The sequence below is a fragment of the Centroberyx gerrardi genome, chromosome 3 (genome assembly GCF_048128805.1).
Source record: "Centroberyx gerrardi isolate f3 chromosome 3, fCenGer3.hap1.cur.20231027, whole genome shotgun sequence".
Lineage (NCBI taxonomy): Eukaryota > Metazoa > Chordata > Actinopteri > Beryciformes > Berycidae > Centroberyx > Centroberyx gerrardi.
In genome coordinates, this window is record NC_135999.1 from 10,071,692 (window position 1) to 10,096,789 (window position 25,098).

At 43.3% G+C, this 25,098-nt stretch overlaps 1 protein-coding gene across 1 annotated transcript; it reads right to left on the minus strand.

The window, feature by feature from the left end:
- Nucleotides 1-1,801: 1,801 nt before the first annotated feature.
- Nucleotides 1,802-24,998, minus strand: prss12 (serine protease 12). The gene is made up of 13 exons (XM_071913037.2): nucleotides 24,571-24,998; nucleotides 22,644-22,782; nucleotides 21,158-21,330; nucleotides 20,213-20,363; nucleotides 18,965-19,143; nucleotides 18,395-18,536; nucleotides 18,086-18,306; nucleotides 14,549-14,690; nucleotides 11,404-11,609; nucleotides 10,480-10,558; nucleotides 8,410-8,532; nucleotides 4,705-5,000; nucleotides 1,802-3,198 (listed from the first exon to the last, which is right to left on the minus strand). Exons 1-13 carry the CDS (start codon nucleotides 24,902-24,904, stop codon nucleotides 2,867-2,869), a joined length of 2,517 nt encoding a protein of 838 aa, XP_071769138.1. The 5' UTR covers nucleotides 24,905-24,998; the 3' UTR covers nucleotides 1,802-2,866.
- Nucleotides 24,999-25,098: the final 100 nt, after the last annotated feature.

A 25,098-nucleotide genomic window follows, 5' to 3' on the forward strand; every position in this document is an offset into this window, starting at 1 on the left:
CATGCCAGCAATCATTTGGAAAGAAAAGGTGTCAGCTCTTTCAAATGGTGGATATCTCATTTTGGCAAGAAGCTCCTTAATTAAAGCCTGTTGTGGGAAATGCTAGGAGCGCCGTCATTAATATCTTGGGCCTCTAATTACTCAGAATAATGAACTCTTATAACTCTTCCTGGATGCTCCAGCAGAAGTCTGACGGTGGCAAAGGTTCAAAGGTAGAAATACTGTGAATCATGAAGACATTTCATTTTCAGTGAACATGTGCCTCATAAACTGCTCATAAATACCATATTTCACAATCCAATCAGAACTTATTTAAAAGCAGGACCAGGACACAAATCAAATTAACCACCATATGAGCCAGAGATCATCATCATTTGAAGCAATGTGTTGGCTTATGAATGACTATGCATTTTAAATTTAAATATCATTTGACTAGAGAAATTAGCGCTTTTCTGACCATGCTCATTTTATATCAATTAGTTATATATATTTTAATAATGAAACTTTATACTAAAAAGTTTTTAAGTGGAAGGTAATTACACATGCAAATGAAATTAGTCATGATTATATGGAGGAAAAGACAACACCTTTTGGAGATCTTCCAAATAATCATTTACACAACCTGGTTGTGTGCACTAGAAAATATACTAGGGATATTCCTTGCCAGTCATGTAGAAACAAATGAGAAAAAATAAAGGCATGAATTCCCCAAAGAAAAACCACGGCACTCCGTCTGCAGGTACAAAAATGTAAAAAGCCTTTATTATAATGGCTACATATTAAAAACAGCGACTAACACGTATCGACCAAGAACTGGCCTTCGTCAGAGTCAAACTGCTGGTTGTGTGCAGTTTCCAGATATGTGGAAAACAATTGTGGCTAATCATCAGTGTCTAATGTGATGGTTTAACCAGGAGATGGTGCTCTTGTCAAATATGAAAATGTATACTGTGATATGCACAGAATCAAGGCGATGATGAGCAAAAGCGTACATAAGAAACGTTGTATTCTGAGAACAGGAGCAGAGGTATAACCAAAAGCTTCCAACCTTTTAATAATTTGCACTCTAGGTGTTTTTGAAGCACATGAAGCTTAGTGTGAGAAATAACAAATGTTGGAAAGACAAGAATATTTAAATTTGATAATGTTGCCAAGTCTTGATGTAGCTTCTCATTATGACACTCTTCTAGCCGGTTGGCCACAGCTTTTAAGTGTGTGTTAGGTCAACATGAGCTGTTTGTCTTTTCAACAAAGACAACACAGAAAATGGTTGTCATTCCTGTGGACATTGTGTGTGTGTGTGTGTGTGTCTGTGTGTGGGTGTGCAAACACATTGTCTGACATGGTAGTGCTCACTTTCTCAGTTTGTAGACAGAAACAGAACAGAAAGAGCTTCGTTGTTCCAACGACTGTTACCTCTCAGATGTGTGGGAATGACTGAACATATGCACACACACACACACACACACACACACACACCTGCGAACACACACAGACACACTCATGCACACACGATTACATCTGACTCGCTCTATATGAAAATTCATGATGGTCTGTTTTTGACTCACACACACACACACACACAGACAGACAAGCAGACACAATTTCTTGTATGATGTTATATACAGTGCAGTGAGAAGGGAGAAAGTATCTATACAACATCAAAATCTTTTAACAAATTTTGTCTATCATTATTCAAATATTACAAAATGTCTTCAATAACACACAACAACCAACAACAAACTCAGACTGTTTTTTGTTTTTTTTTACAAAATCTTAAGTTTATGAAGAAATGTTACAGTACATTCAAACATAACACATATTATCAATAAACAGCAAATTAGAAGGTAGTGTAGTGTGTGTTATTTTCAAGTGTAGCAGATTGTCTCCCCACAGTGTTGTCACGACAACACTGAACTATCCTGCCAGGACAGCAGGACATGAACTAAGAGCACGGATATGACAAATCAACACATACAGATACTGTTATGTTCTTTGATTGAGAAACACTATACAGACAGTCGCTTGCTTTCTCTGCACATGTCAAGCACCACTGAGACAAAATACTGGATGGAGTTAAATTACAAATGCCTGAGGAATCACAAACCAGAAGACCTGAAATCTGTTTTTACACAAAGAAAAACAAAGAACATAATGAGCATTACATACATGAGAATGATGCAGGTTAGAAGACATATTTCACTTTGGCAAATGTCAATATGACTAGAATACTTAACACAACAGCACTGAATATAATGCATGAAGTACCTTATTAGGGGGGGTTTTGTGCAAGTCTGCAAATTCATGTCATGCGATCACTCATGTGTCTGTGTGAGTGCATGCATGTATGTTTTTATATACTGTGGTCCCTTTTCAACATGTTTTACTACATTTCATCATAAATTACAATACAACTAGTTCCTAACAAAAGCAAGCGCAGACAACATTTCTGGTTATGATTTAGTATTTCTAAAAAAATAACATATTTTAAGTGTAGTATGCATTATCATACGAAACAAAGGAAAGAGGTTAAGTTACGGCATACGCTGAGTCGAGAGTCAATACTGTCCAAAACCTCACTGCTCAAGAGAATATCAAAACATTAAAATAAGTGCTAATAAATTAGAGAGATGAGAGAAAGGTCATTCATTCCCCTTTCGCCAAAAAACTTGAAAAGTTCCCAGGAGAAAAAAAAGCCAACGTTGCACTGGCTAATCCATTTGAAAGTCCTGTTGCAGTTCTGTCATTGGCCAATCAGATCATAACATCTGACATCAGTTATTCATGACTGGACAACATTGTTTTTAGGGTTCAGAGTCATTCTTTCTGATTGAGAAGTCCATGATCAAAGTTCATCAGTCCCCTCTCACCACCCTTTCTCTTTACTTTCATCTCGTCCAATCACCTTGCGTATCCAGGAGCTGAAGGCGGAGACTTTGGTGTAGACGCCGGGGGACTGCTGCGTCCGGCAGGCGTGACCCCAGGACGTGACCCCGTAAACCACCCAGCCCCCTCCCGGACGCTCGCACACCAACGGGCCCCCGCTGTCGCCGCGGCAACTGTCCACGCGCCTCTCCGCCCGGACGCTGCCGGCGCAGAGCATGCGGCTCGTGAAGGCGCCGTGGTAACGCTGTTGGCAGTGGCGACGGGGCAGCAGGGAGAGGGGGGCCTGCTGCAGGGTCTTGGAGTAGGAACGTCCTGGGAGAGAGGGAGAGGGTGGGTTAATGTTTGAGAGAGAGAGAGAGAGAGAGAGAGAGAGAGAGAGATGTTCAGGTGACACTAATGGGCAGCAGACTCAGGGTCAACTCGCTCAACTAGCTCTCTAACTTGCAAACGACACAACAAAACTGTCTCATTTTCAAGGTTTCCTGCAGTAAGAGAAGCTGTTATCTTTCAGTCCATAGAGGTTCCCATTACACATCTTTTTCTCTCACATTTTCTTCCCCTCTGTCCCCCCACCACCTTCTCTCTTCCCCCCCTTCACACAGCATGACCATACTGTGTCATTGCCTAAACCATGGTAGCTTAGGGTGATATGTGTGTGTGTGTGTGTAAACTTGTTTGTGTGTGTGTGTGTGTGTGATGTCAGAGTGGCAGGCAGCCAAAGCATCCAAACAGCTGTACGATGCAGACATCTCACCCCTGAGCCAAGCCGCCCTCCCTTACCTCGACATCACATGCTCTAAATAGCCTGTGTTCTCGTCCCATCACACGTAAGTCAACTGAGATACACACTGACACGTGAATTCAAGCACCGGCACTGACATTACACCAAAAAAATACACTCACCACTCATTACAGAGGACATATCTTTGCGTAAGTGTGTGCCGTCACCTTCTGCGGCCCCTTGTGAGCGACTGTTTAAGAGTTGCTCTGTCTGATGACATCAGCATTTAATTCATAGATCACTCACAGATGTGTGGCTATGTACACAGTCAAGAGTGCGGCCAAACACAGATGGTACAGATAGGCGGAGAAGTCAAACAAGCACATTTACTGGTGGAGAATTCCCTTCCACCATATCTGGCTTTGTAGTTGACATTACTCAGTCTCATAGATAAGAATGGCGTGACGTTTGAAATGGGCCACACCTATAAAGTGAGGTATAAGTGCGAAACCCTATTCAATTTCTATGGGCAAAACAAAAAATCAGCATTTTCTGTGGTTGCTTTTTCTGCGTTCTAATAATTTATGTGAAATGTATATGGTGGTTTTAATTAACCTTTTCACATCATTATAATTTAATTAATTAATTTAATTATCTGGAAGTCACAAAATGCTAACAAGCTAACAAACTTCGTGCAAGAGAGGAGTCGTGTTAGCAATTTGACACTTCAAGAAAAAAACATTTTAATGATCATGCTGTTGTTTGACAACTGTGAAAAGGTAATGACAACACACCGTATACATTTCAAATAATTAGAACACAGACAAAGCAACCACAGAAAATGTTGATTTATTGATTAGCTCATAGAAATTGAATAAGATTTCGCACTTTGCAGGCGTGGATTTTTTTTTTTTCATCGCCATTCTTATCTATATGGCAGCACAGCTATTGTGATTGCAGTACATGATTGTTTAACTATCTTTCCTAGTGCAATTGATATTTCAAATGAAAACTCTGCACTGGTTTTTTTCTCATGACGACTGAAAGGCCTGGACACACACACGCAGACACACACACACACACACACACACCCTCACCTGTGTCGCCCCAGCCGGTAATGTGACAGTTGCTGGCTTGTTTGAGCACTCTCTCTTTCCTCAGAGGCAGACAGGCGGGAAGGACATGACGGCTGAAAGACACGCACTCCCCCGGCCTCTGGCCCAGCGCCCCCGGCGACAGACGGACCAGGGCCAGGTCATAATCGTTGCTATGGGAGCGGTAGCTGGGATGAAGGACAATGTGCTCGACGCCGTACTCCTCTTCGTATTCCTCGGGGACCAGGGAGTGGTAGTCGCCCACTCTGACTTTATACTGCTTAGTGCTGTTTCCATACCTGGATAGAGTGGGAAAAAATGAGTGTGAGGCCATTCGGGAAAGAGTGTGTGTGTGTGTGTATGTGGCACACACACATGCATGAGCAATCCCCATTACTGAGACATAAACCATGAGCCATAAAACAAGACAGGGGTTACCTCAGCAGTGCTTCATCTGGCGCTGGCATATTGTAAGTGGCCCATATACATGTTACACTGAGCACACACAGTCGTAAAAATCAACATTTTATATGCTTAGTCAGGCATGGTCCGAGAAACTCTACTCAAGTTATGAATCAACTGTGGCTTCTCCCTTTCTCTCTTCCTTCTGTCTATATCTCACATCCCGCCTTCTGTCTGTATTGAAATGCTTTCACAATAATTCAATATAAATTATAAGAAACAATGGACTACAAACACTGCAGAGAGTTAAACGGATGGAGACAGGGACAGGGAATGAGTAACAATGAAGACAGTAATCATAACAATAAATCTGTCTTGTTGGTGTGCATGTGCATATATCTGAGTCAGAGTTTGCATATTTAAGTGTTTGTGTTGCCCTTCGTCTGCTTGCTGGAGACGTTTGACCTGTTTGAAATGGAGCGGTGGAGAAGGAGAAGGCGAGAGAGAGAGGGAGACAGATAGGAGGAGGAGAACGATAAGAACGAAGGAGAGGGAGGGGAAGGGAAGGAAGAGGAGAGGAGGGGAAAGAAGGAGGCCTTTCGATCGAGCCAAGGCCCCGTGTCCCGTTACAACCACTAGAATGTTTCCGGAAAGATATCCTGACCTGGGAATGCCACTGCTTTCCTGGCAGAGGGGAGACGCACAAAGATGCTGCTGACCAGCCCGCCAGGTACACACACACACATACACACATACACACATACACACACACATACACGCTTACATCTACACTACATGATAATGGAGATTGTTGACAGATTAAAGGGGTACAAGCCAAACATGCTTGACCCTGTACTAAAGCATTATCTCGTGATTAGAATAGATCTTGAATGTCGTATCTAAGTTGCCTTTCACACGTTGTTGTTGCTAAAAGCAGTTGAAAACCTGCTGGAGTTATATTACAGTTGGCCGGCCCCCAGCTGTACAACCACTCTACATATAAATAGAATTAATATGATGACTGTCTGTGGCCACTGACCTAAGGTCAGTTTTTACATATTCTACTATTGGTTAATGACAGTGTTATGGATCAGGTAATATGATCAAGTCAGTTAGGTTGGGTGGTTGTATCTTTAGATATTAAAAGACAGTATGATATATTCCACAAGCAGGTATGCTGGTGTGGTGATGTGTCTGAACCCTTTCAATTGTGTGTGCCTTTATGCCTATGTTAATGTAGATATGTGTGTGCGAGTGCATGCATATTTATGTGTGTATATATTTGTGTGTGTGTGTATGTGTGTGTGTGTGTGTGTGCGTGTGTGTGTGTGCGTGCGTGTGTGTGCGTCACCCTATTTTGGTTACCCTATATGAAAGGTGACACTGTAAACTCGGAAGTAGTCTGTGTGCTTTGGCTTACAGGCAGCAAATGACTTTTCAAAGCTGTCATAGCTGAGGCTAGCAAGAACCGTCCTGAAGACTGATATGAAAAGCTTTGTGATGTGCGACCTCTCTTGTCTGCTTACAATAATCTCTATGATAGCAATACCCTATAAACTCCTAAAAATACCTGTCAATTTCTGTCATTTCTTGCGTGTGGTTTTTAGGAGTGCACCAATCTGTTGGCTACTGATCATTATCATCTGTGATCGGTTGATCAACGTTTCAACTGCCCAATCCAAAAAAAAATTGTTTTAATTGCCAGGTCAGGAAAGCGTCAAAAGTATGAGCCAATTTGTGAACGTCTGCAGGACGTTAGTGGTGTTGGCACATCATCCATCTGGCAGTGACGGTTCATTTCTGACACTGTTTTGAATTTCACAGACTATGATCATAGATTATAACCGGTTTAATATATTGGACAGAAGTCAGAGCCTATGCTGCCACAGTGAAAATCCTTTCATGTGCTACCAGTGGCAACAGGTGAGCGATCACCTCAGTCAGGAAACACACACTGACATGTAATTACTGTTTGGATTAAACCTATGATTTAATTACACATGGAAAGGCCAACTATGTCACGCTTTTCTTTCTTCATTTATTAATCTTTGGCCGTGCACCTAAGGAGGATTTTTTGATCGAGTTGTGCTCGCACTTGGCAGAGTTTGGACAACTATGTCACGCAGCCACAAGAACAATCTGCTAAACACAGAGCTATATTTGAATGTTACTATTTATGTTGTTCACTTTTACATGATGTGCCATTGTTTGTGGAAAGTATGGGTAAAATGCATCATTTCAATCTGCAGTCGGATCTGTGATCGGCTGATCACACTCTTAAAACAATCGGCAATCGGAATCGGCCCCGGAAAACCTGATCAGTGCCTCCCTAGTGGTATTCATTTTCAGTACTGTATATAACTATAGCTGTGTGTTTCCTGTGTGTGTCATTTCAAAGAAGAGAATGGCAGATTAGAGCTTCCCATAGTAGGAGTGTAGCTCAGACAGTGAAATGGGCCTGGAAGTGGTTCAACGAAACGACATTGGAAAGGATTCTGTGAATGGATTCTCCTTCTCTTTAATGTGGAAATATCAAGATTAATAGTGGTAGAGCTGGTGGGGCCTGGAATGTGTTCTGGTTTTCCTAGGAAACCCAAAACTTGGAACTAATACCTTGTAGCACAACCAAAAGATATTTATCACACTCAAAACACAGTCTGACAAGACATCATGAATGAATATCATTCTAAAAATCCAGACCACATGGTCGTTGCCCACAAAACCGCAACTTTCTGTGGATTTTCTTTGCTCACTTGCTATTTCTCTCTCTCTCTCCTCGTCCCTCTCTTCCTTTTAGCATATGTCTTCCCCTGCCTTCCCTGCAGTATACACAGGGTGATGGATGTCGGTTGGTGGCGCCGTGTGGAGGCCCCCAGACCAGATGAAGTGGCTGAGATGAAATAGCTGTCTGTCTCCCTGCAGTGTCAGACAGCACCTGCACCGCAACCACAGCCAAACCACCACTGATTACTGCTGGCATTACTGTGGTTATCTGGCTTCTGTCAGAATTTTGAGTAAGTTTTGGGAGTGAGGGTTTTCTGTGGGGGGCGAAGTTGTTGAGTTTCAGGCTTCAGGCTTCAAGACCCAACCAAAATTTGTCTAAAGAGACAGAGGCAAACACATGCAAGCACACACACACCTACACTTACATGAATATACATAACTTCAGAACAAAGAAACTATTATATTTGGAAAATCCAAATAAACACAGTGTGAAAGATGGATGTAAAACCAACATTTGTGAATGTCTATGTTTGAGTATGTGTGTGTGTGTGTGTGTGTGTGTGTGTGCGTGGTGTGCTTTACCTCTTGAAGCAGTGTGCAGATGTGAGGACCCAACAAGTGTCAATGAGAGTGGCTCCACACACCAACCTCCCGTCTCCTCGAGAGCCTCGCAATCGAACCGCAGCCTGCCATGGCCAGCCACCCCTACAGATATGAACACATAACCAAGCACACACACACACACACACACACACACACACAATTTTAAATGTGCACAAATGACCAAAAATGCCAACACAGACCCAGAGGCCATATGAACCATAAATGGTACAGCATATTAACCAGAGCAAACTGAGTCCTATTCAAGACCAAGACCAAAAGAGACAATAAACCATGTACATGTCTTTCAATATTGCTGAAGGAGTTTGTTAAGGATCAGCAGAGATGTGGAGAAAAACGTATCTTTGAAAATCTTTAGCTAGGTGAGAAATAGTTGAGTTAACATCCAGTGTAGACCGAGACAAAGACAAGTGCAAGTCAAAACAGGTACGAGACTGAGACAACTCCAAGACATCAAACAAGCGGTCGGTCTTGAGACCAGACTCTGAGGGGGAGCTGGGTCTGATTTCATTCTGTCTGATCCTCGGAGGGGAGTGTCAATACAAATCACATAAACCTATGTATGTTTTGTTTGTCTGTTTCACTTTTACATAGATTCTTCAACAAATGACTGAATGCAACCCTTTTAATCACTTGCTACAGGCAACCAACAAAATAAACACATTTTTATTTTATTAGAAAGTTAGTTGTATCTGCACATGTGGTTATCATTGTCTTAAAACATAAAACTGTTTATTAGGGACATAAAACATGGTGCCATGGATTTCAATCTCCAGAAATGTGCACATTTGAGGTGCTGTATATTCCTGGCTTGTGATTCTGCACCTTTCGGATAAGGGCATCAGTTTCCCTTTGGGAGAAGCATTTTGGCACAGCTGGTCTGGACTCTCCTCATCAATTACAAAATTGTCAGTGCACCATGGTGGGGAGCACACTGTTTTTAAAGGGAATGCAAGGAGCTGTTTTGATTGGCCATGACTGGCACCAGCTGCTACCACATCTACTAATAATTTATTCCCTTTTACAACTGCACCACAGGTGTGCCACCGCTGTCAAGAAATTACCAAAAATCTGTTGGTCAGGCCCAGGTGTCCTGAACTTTCACAAGCACCTGCGCTAACACACTGATTCATGAAAATACGGCCCCAAAAATGCAGCAACAACACAGCAACAGATGTCTCCTATCCACATACTAACTGATATATACAGAATCTGGAAATGATTAATATGATTCATGAGAGGATAATAAACATTAGCAGTAACTGTCAAAGGATGAGTTCACATGTGGCCATGCAAAGTCGAAAACATACAGTATATCATCATCTAAACACACACCCACTAACTCACACACTCTCTTATATGCACACACACACATAAACACACACATACACGCATGTATAAACGAGAGGCACTTGAGCTGCCTAATGTCTCGCCATAATCACCATGTCATATTAAACATAACCAGTCATCCTAATGAGGCAGTAAGGTAATTAATGCATTGATTAGCAAATAGTAGTTTAAAGAAAATCAGTTTGTCCTTATTAATATGCAAGTGTATGCAGCAAGGTGCTCCAAAATTAGATCTACTGTATAGGGGGAACCTGTGGTCTAAGGATGAAGTTTCTATCATGTATGTTATATAGCACACACACACACACACACACACACACACACACGCACACACAAACACAGGTCTTTCACATTTAGTTCCAGTGAATTGTGTGCGTGTTGGCCAAGTATGCCTGTTTCTCTTTAATATAAATCATGCTAGATGACACACTCACATTTAACGCTCACATTCATGCACACATGCACACTCCCACTTGCGCACATATACTGTATGTTCACGTGCACATACACACACAATCCACTGGAAATTTGAGTTTCCTTCGTTTCCTTAAATCTAGACTCAAATCACCTGTTTTCCATTTAGAATTTGTGGCTCGAATGACTTGGAAATCCTTCCTTTCTTCTATATCTCTCTTTATTTGCTCTCAAATGTTTAGCTCCCCCCAGCCCCATCCATCTTACCTCAGAGAGTTTTCTCCTCCTATGATTCGGCGCTGGCGAGTGTGTATGAGCCGCAGACCACAAACTGAGTTGACAGGATCTGGCAGAGACAGGAGAAACCATTGGGTGCGTGTGTGTGTGTGTTTGGGTGGGTGGGTGGTGATGGCTAAACCATACGTTAGGGCTCAGATGGAGCTCTTATTAGATTATTGGACTGATTGAAATAATAAATGAGAGATCATTTTCATAGTCTGTGTGCGTGTGTGTGTGTGTGTGTGTTAAAGTCTACAAACATTGTTAACTGCTTTTTCAGAAGATCTATTACTATTCTGCAAACAGACAAAACACACTCCTACTCTGATATGACTTTTGACCATTCTGCAGTATGTGAGGGTGAGAAACAGTAGTGTACAGTTCGTGTATGAGCACACGACGTGTGCATGTGTGTGTGTGTAACAGAGAGCGATGCGTGTGTCTAACATCTGCCCTGGTGTGTGACAGACAGGGTGAAGCAATAACATAGTTCTGTCCATTTTACCATCTGGAGACACACACACACACACACACACACACTGCCCTCCCTACTTGCCACCTCTCACCTCATTAGTCTTTGAGAGTATTTGACACAATGGAAGTGTTTGTTAAACACGCTGCAGTTCAACACACACTCAACACTCGCTCAAATGCTCAAAATAAATCTGGATTCAAATTCATAGGAACTCTATTTTCAAGTTGAGTAGAAAAGGTAGTTCCTCGGTAGTTTAATTTTAAGGTGAAGTCTATCCTAACATTAATATCTACATTACGACTAGATGGTGACAGACTTACTTTCAATTGAATCGAGTCAAATTAAGTTATCTTGCAACACTGATCTTAGCATAAAAATTCTTCACGCTTGTCAACTGTGTACAAGATGAGTTAGGTCAATCAGTGAGCATGACTGACCTTTGACCTCTTTGGAGCTGGGCTGTGATTGGCCATAGTCACAGATGACCCCTGCGTCCTCACTGTGGCGACAGTTGTGGGTGCCAGGCGCCTGTTTGATACAGTCAGCCAGTGAACGCTCCTCGCCGCTGCACTTGACGTTGTCCACGTGGATGGGACCCGCACCCTCCCCGAAGTACGCCATCACACGGGCCTTCGCCGCCCCACTGGGGAGCACAGACACACACAGAGCACACAGAAACGTCACTGCCACTGCTTGAGTTCACTGAGTCCCTGCTCACTAATATAGATGTGAAATGAAAAACTGTTAGGAATGCCAGAAACGCAGTTTGTAGACTGAATAACTGCAGAAATGTCAGCATTTAAAATATAGCAATGTCTGTTTTGTCTAATAGTCTAATGAGATTTTGAAGGATTGTGCAGCCTAATGGAGGGATCATATCCCAGCAGTTCATGTGGTGATACGCTTTGATTCATAAAACTTTTAATAATGAGGGTTGCACTGCTTTAATAATGAACTAATGTAATTGATTGAAATTGTGCAGAACTCTATGAATCTAGATTATACAAATAGCTTTCAATAACTTCACTAATTTACAATTCAAGAGAAATGAAAGCATAGCTGTCATATCTATGGCTGTATGCATGCGTGCGTGCATGTGTGCGTGTGTGTGTGTTAGAGTAGATGTTATGGTTTGACATTCTCTGGCCATGACGCAAACCAGGTCAAACCACTTCCAATCTGATAACAACAGTATTTGTGACACACTATCATAATCTCACCTCTGACATTCATTAGCAACCAACTAGCACATCCCCCCTGTAGGGTGCGGCTGTGTGTTATGTGTGTGTGTGGGGGTCTGCATGTGCGTGTGTGTGCGTGTGTGTATGCCCTTGTGAGTATATGTGCCTGTTACTCTCATTCTAATTGAGAATGATAGACAGCTGACTGAGAGGATCTCGTGTTGCGTCTCTGGGGTGTGGTGGGTGGCAGGTCTCGTATCCCTGCTGACTCCACAGGGAATCTCCTGTCTATTATTGAGACATCGAGCGTTCTGCCGGTGTCTCCAATAGCTCCCCATGCAGTGCTTAGTGTGCAAAGGGTGAACCTCCAAGTCAATTGGAACTAAGCCTAGAGACTGACATCAAGCTCGCTTGGTGTGTCTCTGTGGAAACACAGTTACACAACCATCAGTCAAAAACACAACACAATCCACTTTTAATACATAACTGCTCCAGTTACCAAGGGAAGCCGTTTGTTAGTTTTCTCTAGCTGAATTTTTCTTGCACTGATGTTATGTCTTTATTAACATGAATGGATCTTTAACATCTTGATTTTTGCATCTTTTAAAAGTAGTCTAGTTTGCCATATATCTTGTCTATGTTATATATCTTGTCTATGTATTATGTAGTCATTAGATTATATTCAATCAGACCTCACATCTCTACCTCAGGTTTATCTTCTTCAAGGAATCCATGTGGCTCGAGGTGGACTAAAAAGTTATATCTTTGCCATTCAAACAGTAGAGCGCAGTCCAGGATTTTAATGGGAAATCATTATTTTCAAGTTCTCAGAAGCTTAGAGAAAGCCCCATTGTTTCACCTGAATAGCTTTCCCTGCAGACTGAGGCAGGTTGTAAGAGCAACAATTCAGTCCTCAAAACATGTGAGGCCTCATTTAGATCCTAGCACATTAAACTTTTGACACTTTTGCAAAATAACATTGCTCTAGCATACACTTCCTGCATGCCTGTGTGTGTGTGTGTGTGTGTGCGTGTGTGTGTGTGTGTTTGTGTGTGTGTGTGAGTGAGACTGAGACCATTCTCATACCAGATTACTACACATCTCAAACTGTGAAAGACCTTTTCTTTCGTACTTTGTCCAGTTTCATGTAGATCCTGCCTCTAGGTGAGATCAGATTGAGATCAGATTGACTTTGAATGTATATAATTTGCATGTGTGTGTGTGTGTGTGTATGTGTGTGCGTGTTTTATGTATGTTTTATCACCGCCAGAGCGACCTCTCACCCTCAGGGATCTGCGCTGTATGTAATGGCCTTTCACCGCGCCCTGTCCGAGACAGAATGATGACCCTAACATGGCTTTAAAACGCCTCCAACACGCTTTCTCTCTCTCTCACGCTTATGCACTCCAGATGTGCCTTTCATCTGCAGACACATGTGGCGGAGAGAACGGGACGACTGAGGGATGAGTATCTCTCGCTGAGGGGTGGCGGGAGAGAAAATGAGGAAAGAAAGCTCACTTTTCCCTTGCCACGCCATCAACATTGTTTTGGAATAAGGGACAGCGTCTCAGAGGGACGAGATAATGGGAGACAGAGCGGATGAGATGAGGTAGTTTGCTTCGCCTCAGCATGTCCGTCATTGTGCATGTGTCATTTGTGTGATTAGCCTGCCCTTTTATTGGGTGTTTATCTTGGCTCTGAGAAAGGGCACATCTAAAACCCCTAATACAAGCAGTTGGCAGCACACCAGGAGCTCATAGGGAGCGCTCACACAAAACAGTGTGTACAATTTCTAAACATTTATCCATGTGTTATGACAATTTTACACCATTCAAAGCATACTTTAGTTTTTTCCCCATTCTAAGCTATCTTTCCATGTAAGAGTTAAGGAATACTATATACAATTGTGCATGAAATGAGTACTGCATGATGTGTCGAGATTTGTAGTGCTGAGAGATTCAATATTCAGTAAGGTGTGATGAGGTGTAAACTGGGAACAGAGAAGGAGATGGAGAGAGGGGAGACAAAGAGAGAAAGAGAGAAGGCGAGAGTGAAACAGATGCCAAGAGTGAAGGTGGATGAGAAGTAGTGATTGATTTTGTGAATAGGCAATCTGGATTCACTTAGTGTGATGTATCGAGTGATTACATTGCAATGTCACACGTCAGCCTTTTCACCTCTTACATTTTCAACACGATCGGTGCCATTCACATTTCACCTCCGAGCTGCTATTCCAATATCCTGACCGGGGCTGAATGTGATTGATAGGATGAATCCATGAGGGGTGAAAGCAAAGATGACAGAATGGAAGGGATGGTGGGGGGGGGTGAAGACTAAAATGCAGGGGTTTAGAACAAGAGTCATACAGTAAGTGTACACCCACACACACACACACACATACCTGTATCCCAGCTGTCGACACACCACTTCAGCGTCACGGTCAGTCCAACCATCGTCACACACGGTTCCCCATTGACCCGACAGATAGAGCTCCACCCGGCCCTCCCTAGGGCTCTCCCCTCCTACAAGCCTCACTGGCACACCTGGAACACACACACACACACACACACACACACACACACACTCAATTCAGACAGATATAAAACACAGAGCCTCCCCACTGGCACAGATTCAGTTCTGTTCTCACTGGTATACCCAAACCCTTCGATCTCCACACATACACACACATGGCCTACAAATGCACAAACACACCAAGACACACACTCGCAAACAAACCTGATCCTCCAGGCTAAACTGTATAGCGTGCGGGGCAAGTGTGTTCACGTTTCATGCAAGGGAAGTCGATTGAACACCTGCCTCTTCTCATACACATAACCAACTCACCCCTTGAGTTTGCGTGTGTGGGTGTGTGTGTGTGTGTGTGTGTCCAGCAGGGGAAACACTTAGGCTCCCGTCACTATGAAAGGACCATTTATCTTCATTGCCTCTGTTTTTCACACCCTTCCTCTCTTGTTCTCTCTTTCTGTCTCTCTCTCTCTAAAATGGTATTCGTCCAGAGATTGCTAATCAAATCAGTCTGAGCGCTGGGTTTAAACAATCCATCACCGGTGGTCTCTGCGCACACACACACCCCACACACACACACACACACACACACACACACACACACACACACACAAGTATGCCATGTGATACACCAATGATACACCAATCTCAGTTGGGTGAGTACTCATGTGTTTTCCATGTGATGACAGTTTCAGGATTAATTTTCCTCTCCGATGTCAGGTCGATCAGTCTTTTCTGTCTGCCTGCTAACCAGCTTGGTTAAGTAGTTAAGCTCCGGACAGAGAAGTTGCAGAGTTCATGAGTATTGCAAAATAGAGGTTTCATTCCAAACTATTATATAAACAAGTTGTCATATGCTGTTTGTTGCTCAAAATGTTTAGAATAAAGATCACGACATCCTCAGAAATGTTGACTTTGTAAGCAGGAGCTCTAAATAACTTCAGCTGTAGTCAATTTAGAACAAACTGCCAATGTCTTGTTTGTGTGTGTGTGTGTGTGTGTGGGGGGGGGGGGGCTGCTGTATTAAATTTAATGACCTGTTGCATTCAAACAATGTGTGTGTGTGTATGTGTGTGTGTGTGTGGGTGTGTGTGGGACATAAGCATGGTTGGAGGGGGAGATTAAGAGAGGGGGGAGGTTAAATGTGGGAATGTTTACTTGTTTCTTGGTGTTGGCTCCTGAGGAAATACTCAACGTTGTCCCCTCACTTAGAAACACAAACACTGTTTTCTCTCTCTCAACACACACACACACACACACACACATTCAGATCACTGCTCTCATACCACCCTGATGTGAGGGGTTCTCACAAGCACACACTGAGAGAGAGCGAGAGAGAGAGAGAGAGAGAGAGAGAGAGAGAGAGAGAGAGAGAGAGAGAGAGAGACTTCAAAGCACTGCCTGGCTTATCTGTTTTTTCTCCTTTTCCAAAAACAACATAAACCAATCTGCCTGTGGTATGTTGAGGGATTCACACACACACACACACACACACACTCTCACTCTCACTCTCTCTCTCTCTCTCTCTCTCTCTCACACACACACACACGCACACACTAACCCTATTTAGTAATGACATAATTCCTTGGTGGGTATCTATGGGGTGAGAGCGTCCCTCAGGCTCTTGCCAAGCGAACCTAAGCTAACTAAAGCCAACTAATGAAATAGCTATTTCAGTCTGGAGAACGAACTCTCTTGGCGAAAGAGTCATACTCTTTCAACTCCTAAATCATCATCGCATTAGGATAAAAAGCATGACGTATCCTTTTTATGACATTCACCAGAATAATCGTTTTCCAAAAGTCCCTATCTGACACAGACCCATATGCTCATTTTTTAAAATGAACATCAAGGCAGATGAGGGTGAATTGAAGCCATATATATATGAGGGTAAATTGGACTGTGGACCCGCTGCTCAACCCCATCCAACCCTGTCTCACAGATCTTTATTGATGTCTGGAGCCTCCAGACATAAGCTTGATTTAATGGTGCTACCATTCATCCCTTCCCCCATGTCTTTCAGCGAGCAGTTACACCACCGAACCCTTCCTCATGTCTCTCATTATAAAGAGGTAAGAGGTGCAGCTTTGCAGTAAAACTGATCCTGTGTTGTGTAGAGGTGTGGCACCATGCCAGCCTGCTAGCGCCTGCTATGCATGATGCTGTAGGTAAGGAGGCGTGAGGGAAAGTGACATGAGCGATACTGAGGCTTTTTACAGCGTTAGGTTAAATCATGATGATTTTACAGACTGTACAGTTGTTAAGGCGGGATAAGCCAATTGGCAGCTGTGCCTATTAAAGCTAGCATGACTTACATCATCCTTTATCTGCCTCTTGGCAATTGTTGGCTTTCCCCTGCACGGTGCGATGAGGTCTGATTGACTGCAGGTTGAGTTTGGCACTGATTTCAGACACAGATCTAGGATCAGCTTGCACTCGCATTACCTGGTCATGTGTAGTGAAGGGAAATTCTCCTTCATCGTTTTTGTCCTGTTCTTCACTGCCTGACTGTGTTCTTGGTGGAAAGTTGGGCTGCTGCTGCGGTCTTTGTTCTAAACTGAAGGTTTGGGATCAGTATTCCTGGCACATACAGGTCTGTAGCAAAACCCTGATGCGTGTGTGTGTGTGTGTGTGTGTGTGTGTGTGTGTGTGTGTGTGTGTATGTTTGTTTTCTTGCGAAGCCCCCCTCCCCAATCCACCATTGCCCCACCCCGCACATGGACTGCACATTTCCAGGGGTGTTGCTATAACAACCCAACCTAGACTTTGAAACAGAGCTATGATAACTCTCATATGTCTTTCAAAGAGCAAAAGCAGGAAACATATGGGAAAAGTCTTTGTCCTTTATGAATATGTAAATACAGATACATACCAAGATACACCTTACAGTGTGTCTACGGTTCATCTTCATGAATATGCAACCACACACACATGCATACACACACATACACACACACACACACACACAACTGACAGCTTAATTCTTTAAGGGATAAAACATACTTTCACCGTCTTGCTTTTACTCAAACCCATTTTTATAGTAATATATATATATATGCATGTGTGTGTGTGTGTATATATATGTATATTTTATAGTAATATTAAGTAATTGTTTAAGTAATATTATATAAGTAATATTATATATAAATACAGTATATATTTAATAGTATCTTATATATTATATATTAATATAATATTATATAATTTCTGTAATTGCATCTCTTGCATTGTGTCTTTTTTATGCACTTTTTTTTTCTCTGTATATATATTTTCTATATAAATAAAGTTTATTATTATTATTATTGTTATTAATAATAATAATGAGAAACTCCCTTGTGTTTTCTACATTATGTGTATCCTATTTCTGGTAGGAGTTGAAGTTGAGATATTCAGTTCAGAGACTCTGTCTTACTGGTAGGGAGGCCCTCTCCGGTGCGTTCAGGGCTGCAGGCGATGTTGACGTCTTCATGGTGTGTGCAGTCGTGTCGGAGCCACTCCCTTCTGTTGCACAGCAACAGGCCCGGCTCTTTCCCCGTGCAGCTCACATCGTCCAACAGGATGGGACCTGAGCCCACCCCGAAGCGTGGGACCGGGGTGATGTCTAACCCCTCAGACAAAAGAGTCTCACCTGACCTGCAAGGTGGGCATATTTACTTACGCATGAATGATGTGTGTGCATGTGTGTGTCTGTGTGTGCGAGTGCATGCGTCCCACACATTACCTGTAACCAAGCTGTCGGCACACCACTTGTGTGTTGGAGTCGGCCCAGCCGTCATCACACACTGTCCCCCACTGGCCACGGTAGAAGACTTCTAAACGTCCCTCATAGCTCCCTGCACCCCCTGCCAACCTAACAGTACCATCTGGGGAGAGGGTGAGAGAGAGAGCGAGAGAGAGAGAGAGAGAAAGAGAGAGAGAGACCTTAAAGTCACACTGAAATGAAAGCTCATTCTAACTATCATATACCTACATGTATTACTTTACTACATGTTTTACTTTTACTTTCTTTCTTACTTACTTTCTCTCCCTAACTGATATATCGGTTTACACTTCTGAATGATCCCTCACTATGTTATGTCCCATCCAAACATCCTGTTTCAATAGGAAATATATCACTTTAAGGAAGCAAACTGCTCTCAAAATGCGGGGTAATTGCTTGCTTATATTCATGAGACACTGAGCTTGTGTGCATTTTCTTGCCTCTGTGATTTTATGTAAAACATGTGAGCATTTACACGTCTGTGTGTATATTTGTATGCATGGCCCGTAGCAGAAGCATGTGTCAGCCCACCTGTCAGTGGGTTGCAGGACACCCCGGCGTCTTCTGAGTGCAGACAGTTGTGTTCCCCCCAGGCGCTTTTAGGACACTGTTCCAGAGAGAGCTCGTTCCCCGTGCAGCGCACCTCGTCCAGCCACACACGGCCTGAAGCCTCGCCAAAATACGCCTGGCCCCATGCCCTCGCTACACCACTGCAAAGAAAAGAGAGGACAGGGAAGAATAGAAGGTCTGGTTTAGTTCTGATACACACCCTGACAAAGACAGGTTTCTGTCGAAACGATGGTTTTTAAACAATAAAGAATTCTGCATCGGAGCTATGGGAGTGCGGCTACAACTTTTTACTTGACTGATACAACCAAAAATAGATGCAATGATTGCACCGTGCTTTGACTCACAGAGATGGGTAGTATTTAAATTACATGTATTTGAAATACGTATTTTAATTACATTTGAGTAGAAAAAGAAACAGTGAACAGTGACTTGTTAAAAAATATGTTCATTAAACATGTTCATGAAGAGGCAAAAAAGATAACAGGTTTAGTTTTTTTATTTCTCATTTTTCTTTTTTGCAAGGCGCCTGTTTGGGGCTTTATGTTTGATTAATTACTTCAAATGTTCATGTTTCAATGTATGTATTTTAATACATACATACATACATACATACATACATTTTAATTAAATACATTTGCTCACACCAGTAACCATCTGACTCAGGCATTCAGAGTCTTATTTACAAAACCCAAGGCAGAAGATGCTGTTTTTATTTATTTATTTAAATATGGACTTTAACAAATGGAATTGAAATCATCACAATTTTGAGAAAAATTGCTCGCCACACACACACACACACATGCATGCACGCTTACACACAAAAAGACACACACACACACACACACACACACACACAATCATTTGCGGAGAGTGTGGAGTTGCTAAGTATGCATATCTCTATGGTGCTAGAATTCACCCAGAAACAATGAGCCTGATTCACTATCTGACCCCCAGATGTTCTTTACTGCTCGCTCTTCTCTGTGTGTTTCCGAATAGAAAGAATACTTGTCATACTTCTGGAGACACAGAGAGAGAGAGAGAGACAGAGGGCTGGACACCCACATTAAATCATCTCAACTTCCTTCTCTATCTTTCTCTTACACGCTTTTTCTTTTTCCTCACTTGCTCCTATTCACAAAGTATTTCCTCTATGCTAATTATTGGCTGGAATGAATATGAATATGAACATGAATGTGTGTGTCCCTTCACCTCAGCCCCAGCTGTCGGCAGACCACCTCTGCGTCACTGTCGTCCCATTGGTCATCACATACGGAACCCCACTGCCCTCCATGGAAGACCTCAACTGTGCCCTCCGACCCCGACCGACCTCCCACCAGCCGCACAGGGAGCGCCACGACCGCTGCAACACACACACACACACACACACACACACACACGCACACACACATACATTCACACACAGAGTCTACTTAAAGAATCTATGCATGTAGTGTACTCTACCAGTCAAAAGTTTTCTTTATTTTTACTATTTTTCACATTTTAGAATAATAGCAAAGGCATCAAAACTATGAAATGGCACAAATGGAATTATGCAGTGACCAAAAAAGTGTTAAAAAAAATCAAAACTATCTTATATTTTAGATTCTTTAAAGCAGCCGCCCTTTGCCTGGATGGAAAGACAAAGGCTTTGGAAAGAAATTCATACATAGGCATCACCTTCACTGTTTATATTTGTCTAAGAAACACATTTCAAGCATTTAAGCATAAGCCTTTAGATCAAAATGGCTTTAAGATCATGAAAAACATAGTACATTCAATCAGGTGTGTCCAAACTTTTGACTGGTAGTGTGTATTTGCAAGTGAACACAAACTGCAGTAACTTCTTTTGTCTTTTCACTCTTTTCCTTTACTTTTGAAGTCATTTATCAAGGGCTTTAACATTTCTGTAAATCCAAGGGTGGGTATCTATTACATTTCTGTAAAGGTTATAGAGTTATTAGAGTTTTCAGGTTTTGTTATTACATTACATTATTACGTATATTACATTATGTAATTTGGCAGACGCTTTTGTCCAAAGCGACTTACAATAAGTACATTCTGTCAACATAAGTACATTTTGTCAATGCATTTTCTTCATATATAAACATCTATCCACCACCCACAGACCCGTACGTCCCCATGAGGCAGGCCTACCTTGCTGCTGGGTGCAGGTGACGGCTGCAGCCAGAGGACACTCCCCTCCATTCCAGGAAGTCTTGGGACACTGCAGCAGGTCTGGCTCTCCCCCCTGGCAATGGACCGCCCTCCAGTGGAGCTTGGCCATGCCCAGACGAGACAGGGGGGACGCGCGCGCACGACCTGAAGTCCTGGAATAGGGAAAATAGGGTTTTTTCCTTTTAATCATACAAATACAACAGCAAACTCAAACTCATCTGAAAAGAGGTGGATTTTCACTCGTTTTTGCAATATTTTCAAAAGAGAAATGCAGCCTAGTTATAGGTGCTTTGCAATTCCTTTGTCATCCGAGACAGATCTGGCAGCCAGACTATGACAGCCTATCTTAGAATAAAAGAGAAAAGCAGCCATTTTGGGGCTGTAGCGGTGACCTTGAGCCATCAGTTTTCCCATAATCTGACACTCCGGGGCCAATGCAGTCAGCAGTTTCACAGCCAAAAAGTATCAATAACTGTCCATTTGAAACTCATCATCCGCAATTTAAAGTGACATGTAGCTGACATCTGCCCTCTTCCCCTTCCACTGCACGCTTTCATCAACGGAATGTGCGCGCACAGGCATGCATGTCACCAGTGTCGGTGTCAGTGTCAACGTGTTTTAAGTGTACAGAACTCCTTTCTTCTCCAGGGAAATCAATGGCTTTCTGGCCTGACTACACCCCAGCTAAGGAGCGCTGTCTCTGTGTACGATCTGTCCACAGGCCATCCTGTCTCCCTCGGGACCCAGAAAATCAGTCCCTCTGCTGGCATGACCTCACCTCAGGTCAAGACTACAAGACACAGGCATGTGTATGTGGAGAGAGAGAGAGAGAGAGAGAGAGAGAGAGAGAGAGAGAGAGAGCGAGAGAGAGAGGTAAATAGCTGAGCACTAAAGGTATTTAAATACCTCTGGGGAATTGGGGGTTGGAATGCAAGGGTCACACTGGAGTAGACTACAATGACTGTTTGTGAGGAGAAGAGAAGAGAAGAGAAGAGAAGAGAAGAGAAGAGAAGAGAAGAGAAGAGAAGAGAAGAGAAGAGAAGAGAAGAAAAGAGAGAGGTGGCTCACCACAGTACAACAAACAAATAGGACATGTGTTTCTCCATCAGAGGGGAGTCGCGTCATGCCTACCACACTGAAAAGTGTTCACCACGTCCAGTTGACACTACATATGTGCCTGAGAATAAACCGAAGCTGTCACAATGCAGCTGCACATTTCAGTGCATGCACTTATGCATGTGCGTGCATACATGCATGCGTGTGTGGAGTGTTTCCCTTACATTCCCACTAACTTTCCATCACACTCTCACCATCTGTCAGACCTCTGAGGGCAGTTTCACATCGTGAGTTTTTATATGGTGGATGGTGATTTTACTTGCACCTGTGTGTGTGCATGTGTATGTGAGAGAGCCGGCGAGGGCGAGGGAGAGACAGACAGTGTGTGTGTGTGTGTGCGATCTCTCACCCCTTGCCCAGCTGTCTGCAGACCACTGCAGCGTCTTCGTCCCCCCAGTCATCGCTGCACACAGACCCCCACACTCCCCCCAGATAGACCTCCACCCTGCCGTCAAGCTTGGACCGGCCTCCCTGCAGACGCACTGAGCCTGGGTAGGGGAGAGGGTTGAAGAGCCATAGATGTATTATAATATAACCATATAACTGAGAGAGAGAGAGAGAGAGAGAGAGAGAGAGAGAGCGAGGGAGAGAGGGGTGGAATGAGATGATATAGGGCTCAAAGAGATCAAAGATGTGTCATAGCAACATGCAAAAAAGAGTGCAAGTGAGAGAGAGAGAGAGAATAAGGGGAGCGGGATGAAAGAAAGGTGAAAGATAAAAGGGGTAGAGTGGGGTGCGGAGCAGGAAGGAAAGGAGGAGGGAGTGATCCAGGTGGAGAAGCAGAAGAAAGAGAAGCTGCACGCTATTTTTGTCAACACGCACACAATTTTGTCTGATAAATGTGCCTATGAATCTGTCAACATAAAAAAGGAATGTTGTTAATTTACAGCATGGTTGCATCTATCAGTTCTCACACGAAAGAAGAAATAGCTACTGTCCCTGTGTGTGTGTGTGTGTGTGTGTGTGTGTGTGTGTGTGTACTCTGTGTATTTCTCCAGGGAGCTATATTGCAGGAGTAACCTGATTGCTTTGAGCTTTTTATTTGATATCATTCGGTAGAGTCATAAATTCTCTGTCTGCCCAGTGGCTTCACAAGGCAGCAATAAAGACTATATGGGTCCATGAGGGCAACAGAGAATGGCAGGGTGGTGGAACCTCTACACCCTCTCTCCCCCTCTCTCTCTCTCTCTCTCTCACACACACACACACACACACACACAGGCGAGTGTTGGTGTCTCTTAACAGCAAATCCAAATTTGCCTTAGAGAGAACGTCCAGCACATGGCTGTCTTTCTGTCCCTAAAGGGTATAAACACACAAATTCACACACACACACACACACACACACACACACACACACACACACACACACACACACACACTAGGGGGAACAGTGGTTTCAGTGACCCCTTCTCCAAACAAAGGTCAATGTGTAATTGTCTAATCATCTTTAATAATGTGTTGAATGTGTGTTTATAACACCTGAAGAAGCTGATTAATCCGCATCGTGTGGCCCACACCAACGCTAAAAATACCACAGGCTGCCTGTCTCGTGCCAACTGGAAATCACACACTCCATTCCATTCCTTTCACCACTCTCTCTCCCCCCCTCTCTCTCTCTTTTCATCGCATGGTAAATTTGGGACCCATTTAGTCGTCATTTTTCATTTTAGGAGCACTTATTTTTCTGTGCTTTGTTGATAGATGCGGATGATGTGATGCCTCCCACATCAAAATGTCTCCATGTGAGGAAAGTTATAGCCTGCCCAACTCACTTCCTGTGGTAACTCCTTGCTGTGCCTCTGCCAAACACACACCATAGGCAAATACCTCCCACTTGCAGCACAAATGTGCTTGGACTTGCCATCTGCATACACACCACTCACACTTAGTGAAGGTCTGACCTGTCTAACTGGATGGGCTCTTTGAGTTCTTGAACACAAATGAGCCAGACAATGGTGTTAACGCGCGTAGGCTATAGCATACACCCACGCACGCGCACGCACACACGCACACCGCAGTAACGACAACAACAACAACTACTGCATTCTCTGCTCTTTATCAGGACAACAAAAATGACTGTAATAGCCTACTCCTACAGTGATTTAGTTTATAATTTATTGTTTATCCATAATTTATAACGCGCTTATCGTAATTCATGGAATTCTTATTTTTTGGTCAACTATAACATTCCTATAGGCCTATTGTGATATTTGTGTAGGATCCTTCTAAAATGTATTATAGTGTCAGTTACTATAGGCCTGAGTGTGTGTTACCTTGTTTGCAGTCGCAGTATCCCCAGTCCACTCTTCCTCTGTGGTTTCTGAAGAAGCACCACGGTCGGATCCTGCCGTCCGGGTTGCGACAGTGATTGTGCTCTCCTATCCCTTTCCCCGGGTAGCGCTCCTTAAACCCGGCCACTTCGCTCCAGTTCATGCACCGGGCGCCCGACTCGGTGACGTCTACCGCTCCCCGGTAGAAACCGTCTTTCCCGCGGCTCTGGACGCAGTCAGTGAACGGCAGGATGAATGAAGGGACGCTGCTGGAAGATCCGCCGCCGCTGTTCGCAGCCAAAAGCGCAGCAGTCAGAGTTAGAAATGTCAAATTCATGTTAGGTCTGTTTATTTCAGCCGGTTAGTAGCCACTGAAGGTGTCAGTAGGCTGGCTTGTGTCATCAGCTCGGGAGACGGTTTCCAGTCAGCCTCATTGCCCTGCCGTGGGACGGGAATGGGTGAGAACAGCTGAAGAGAAAGGAAAAAAGAGACGCGGATCAATGAAACTCCTATGGTGCGTGGGCTAACGGG

Bases quoted from the DNA above. Each gene is read 5' to 3' on its own strand.
- prss12 (XM_071913037.2), bottom strand. From the start codon at position 24,904: ATGAATTTGACATTTCTAACTCTGACTGCTGCGCTTTTGGCTGCGAAC. The intron at 18,307-18,394 runs GTAATGTGTGGG...CCCACCTTGCAG, and splicing joins TGCCGACAGCTTGGTTACAG to GTCAGGTGAGACTCTTTTGT. The intron at 8,533-10,479 runs GTAAGATGGATG...TCATATCTGTAG, and splicing joins GGAGGAGAAAACTCTCTGAG to GGGTGGCTGGCCATGGCAGG.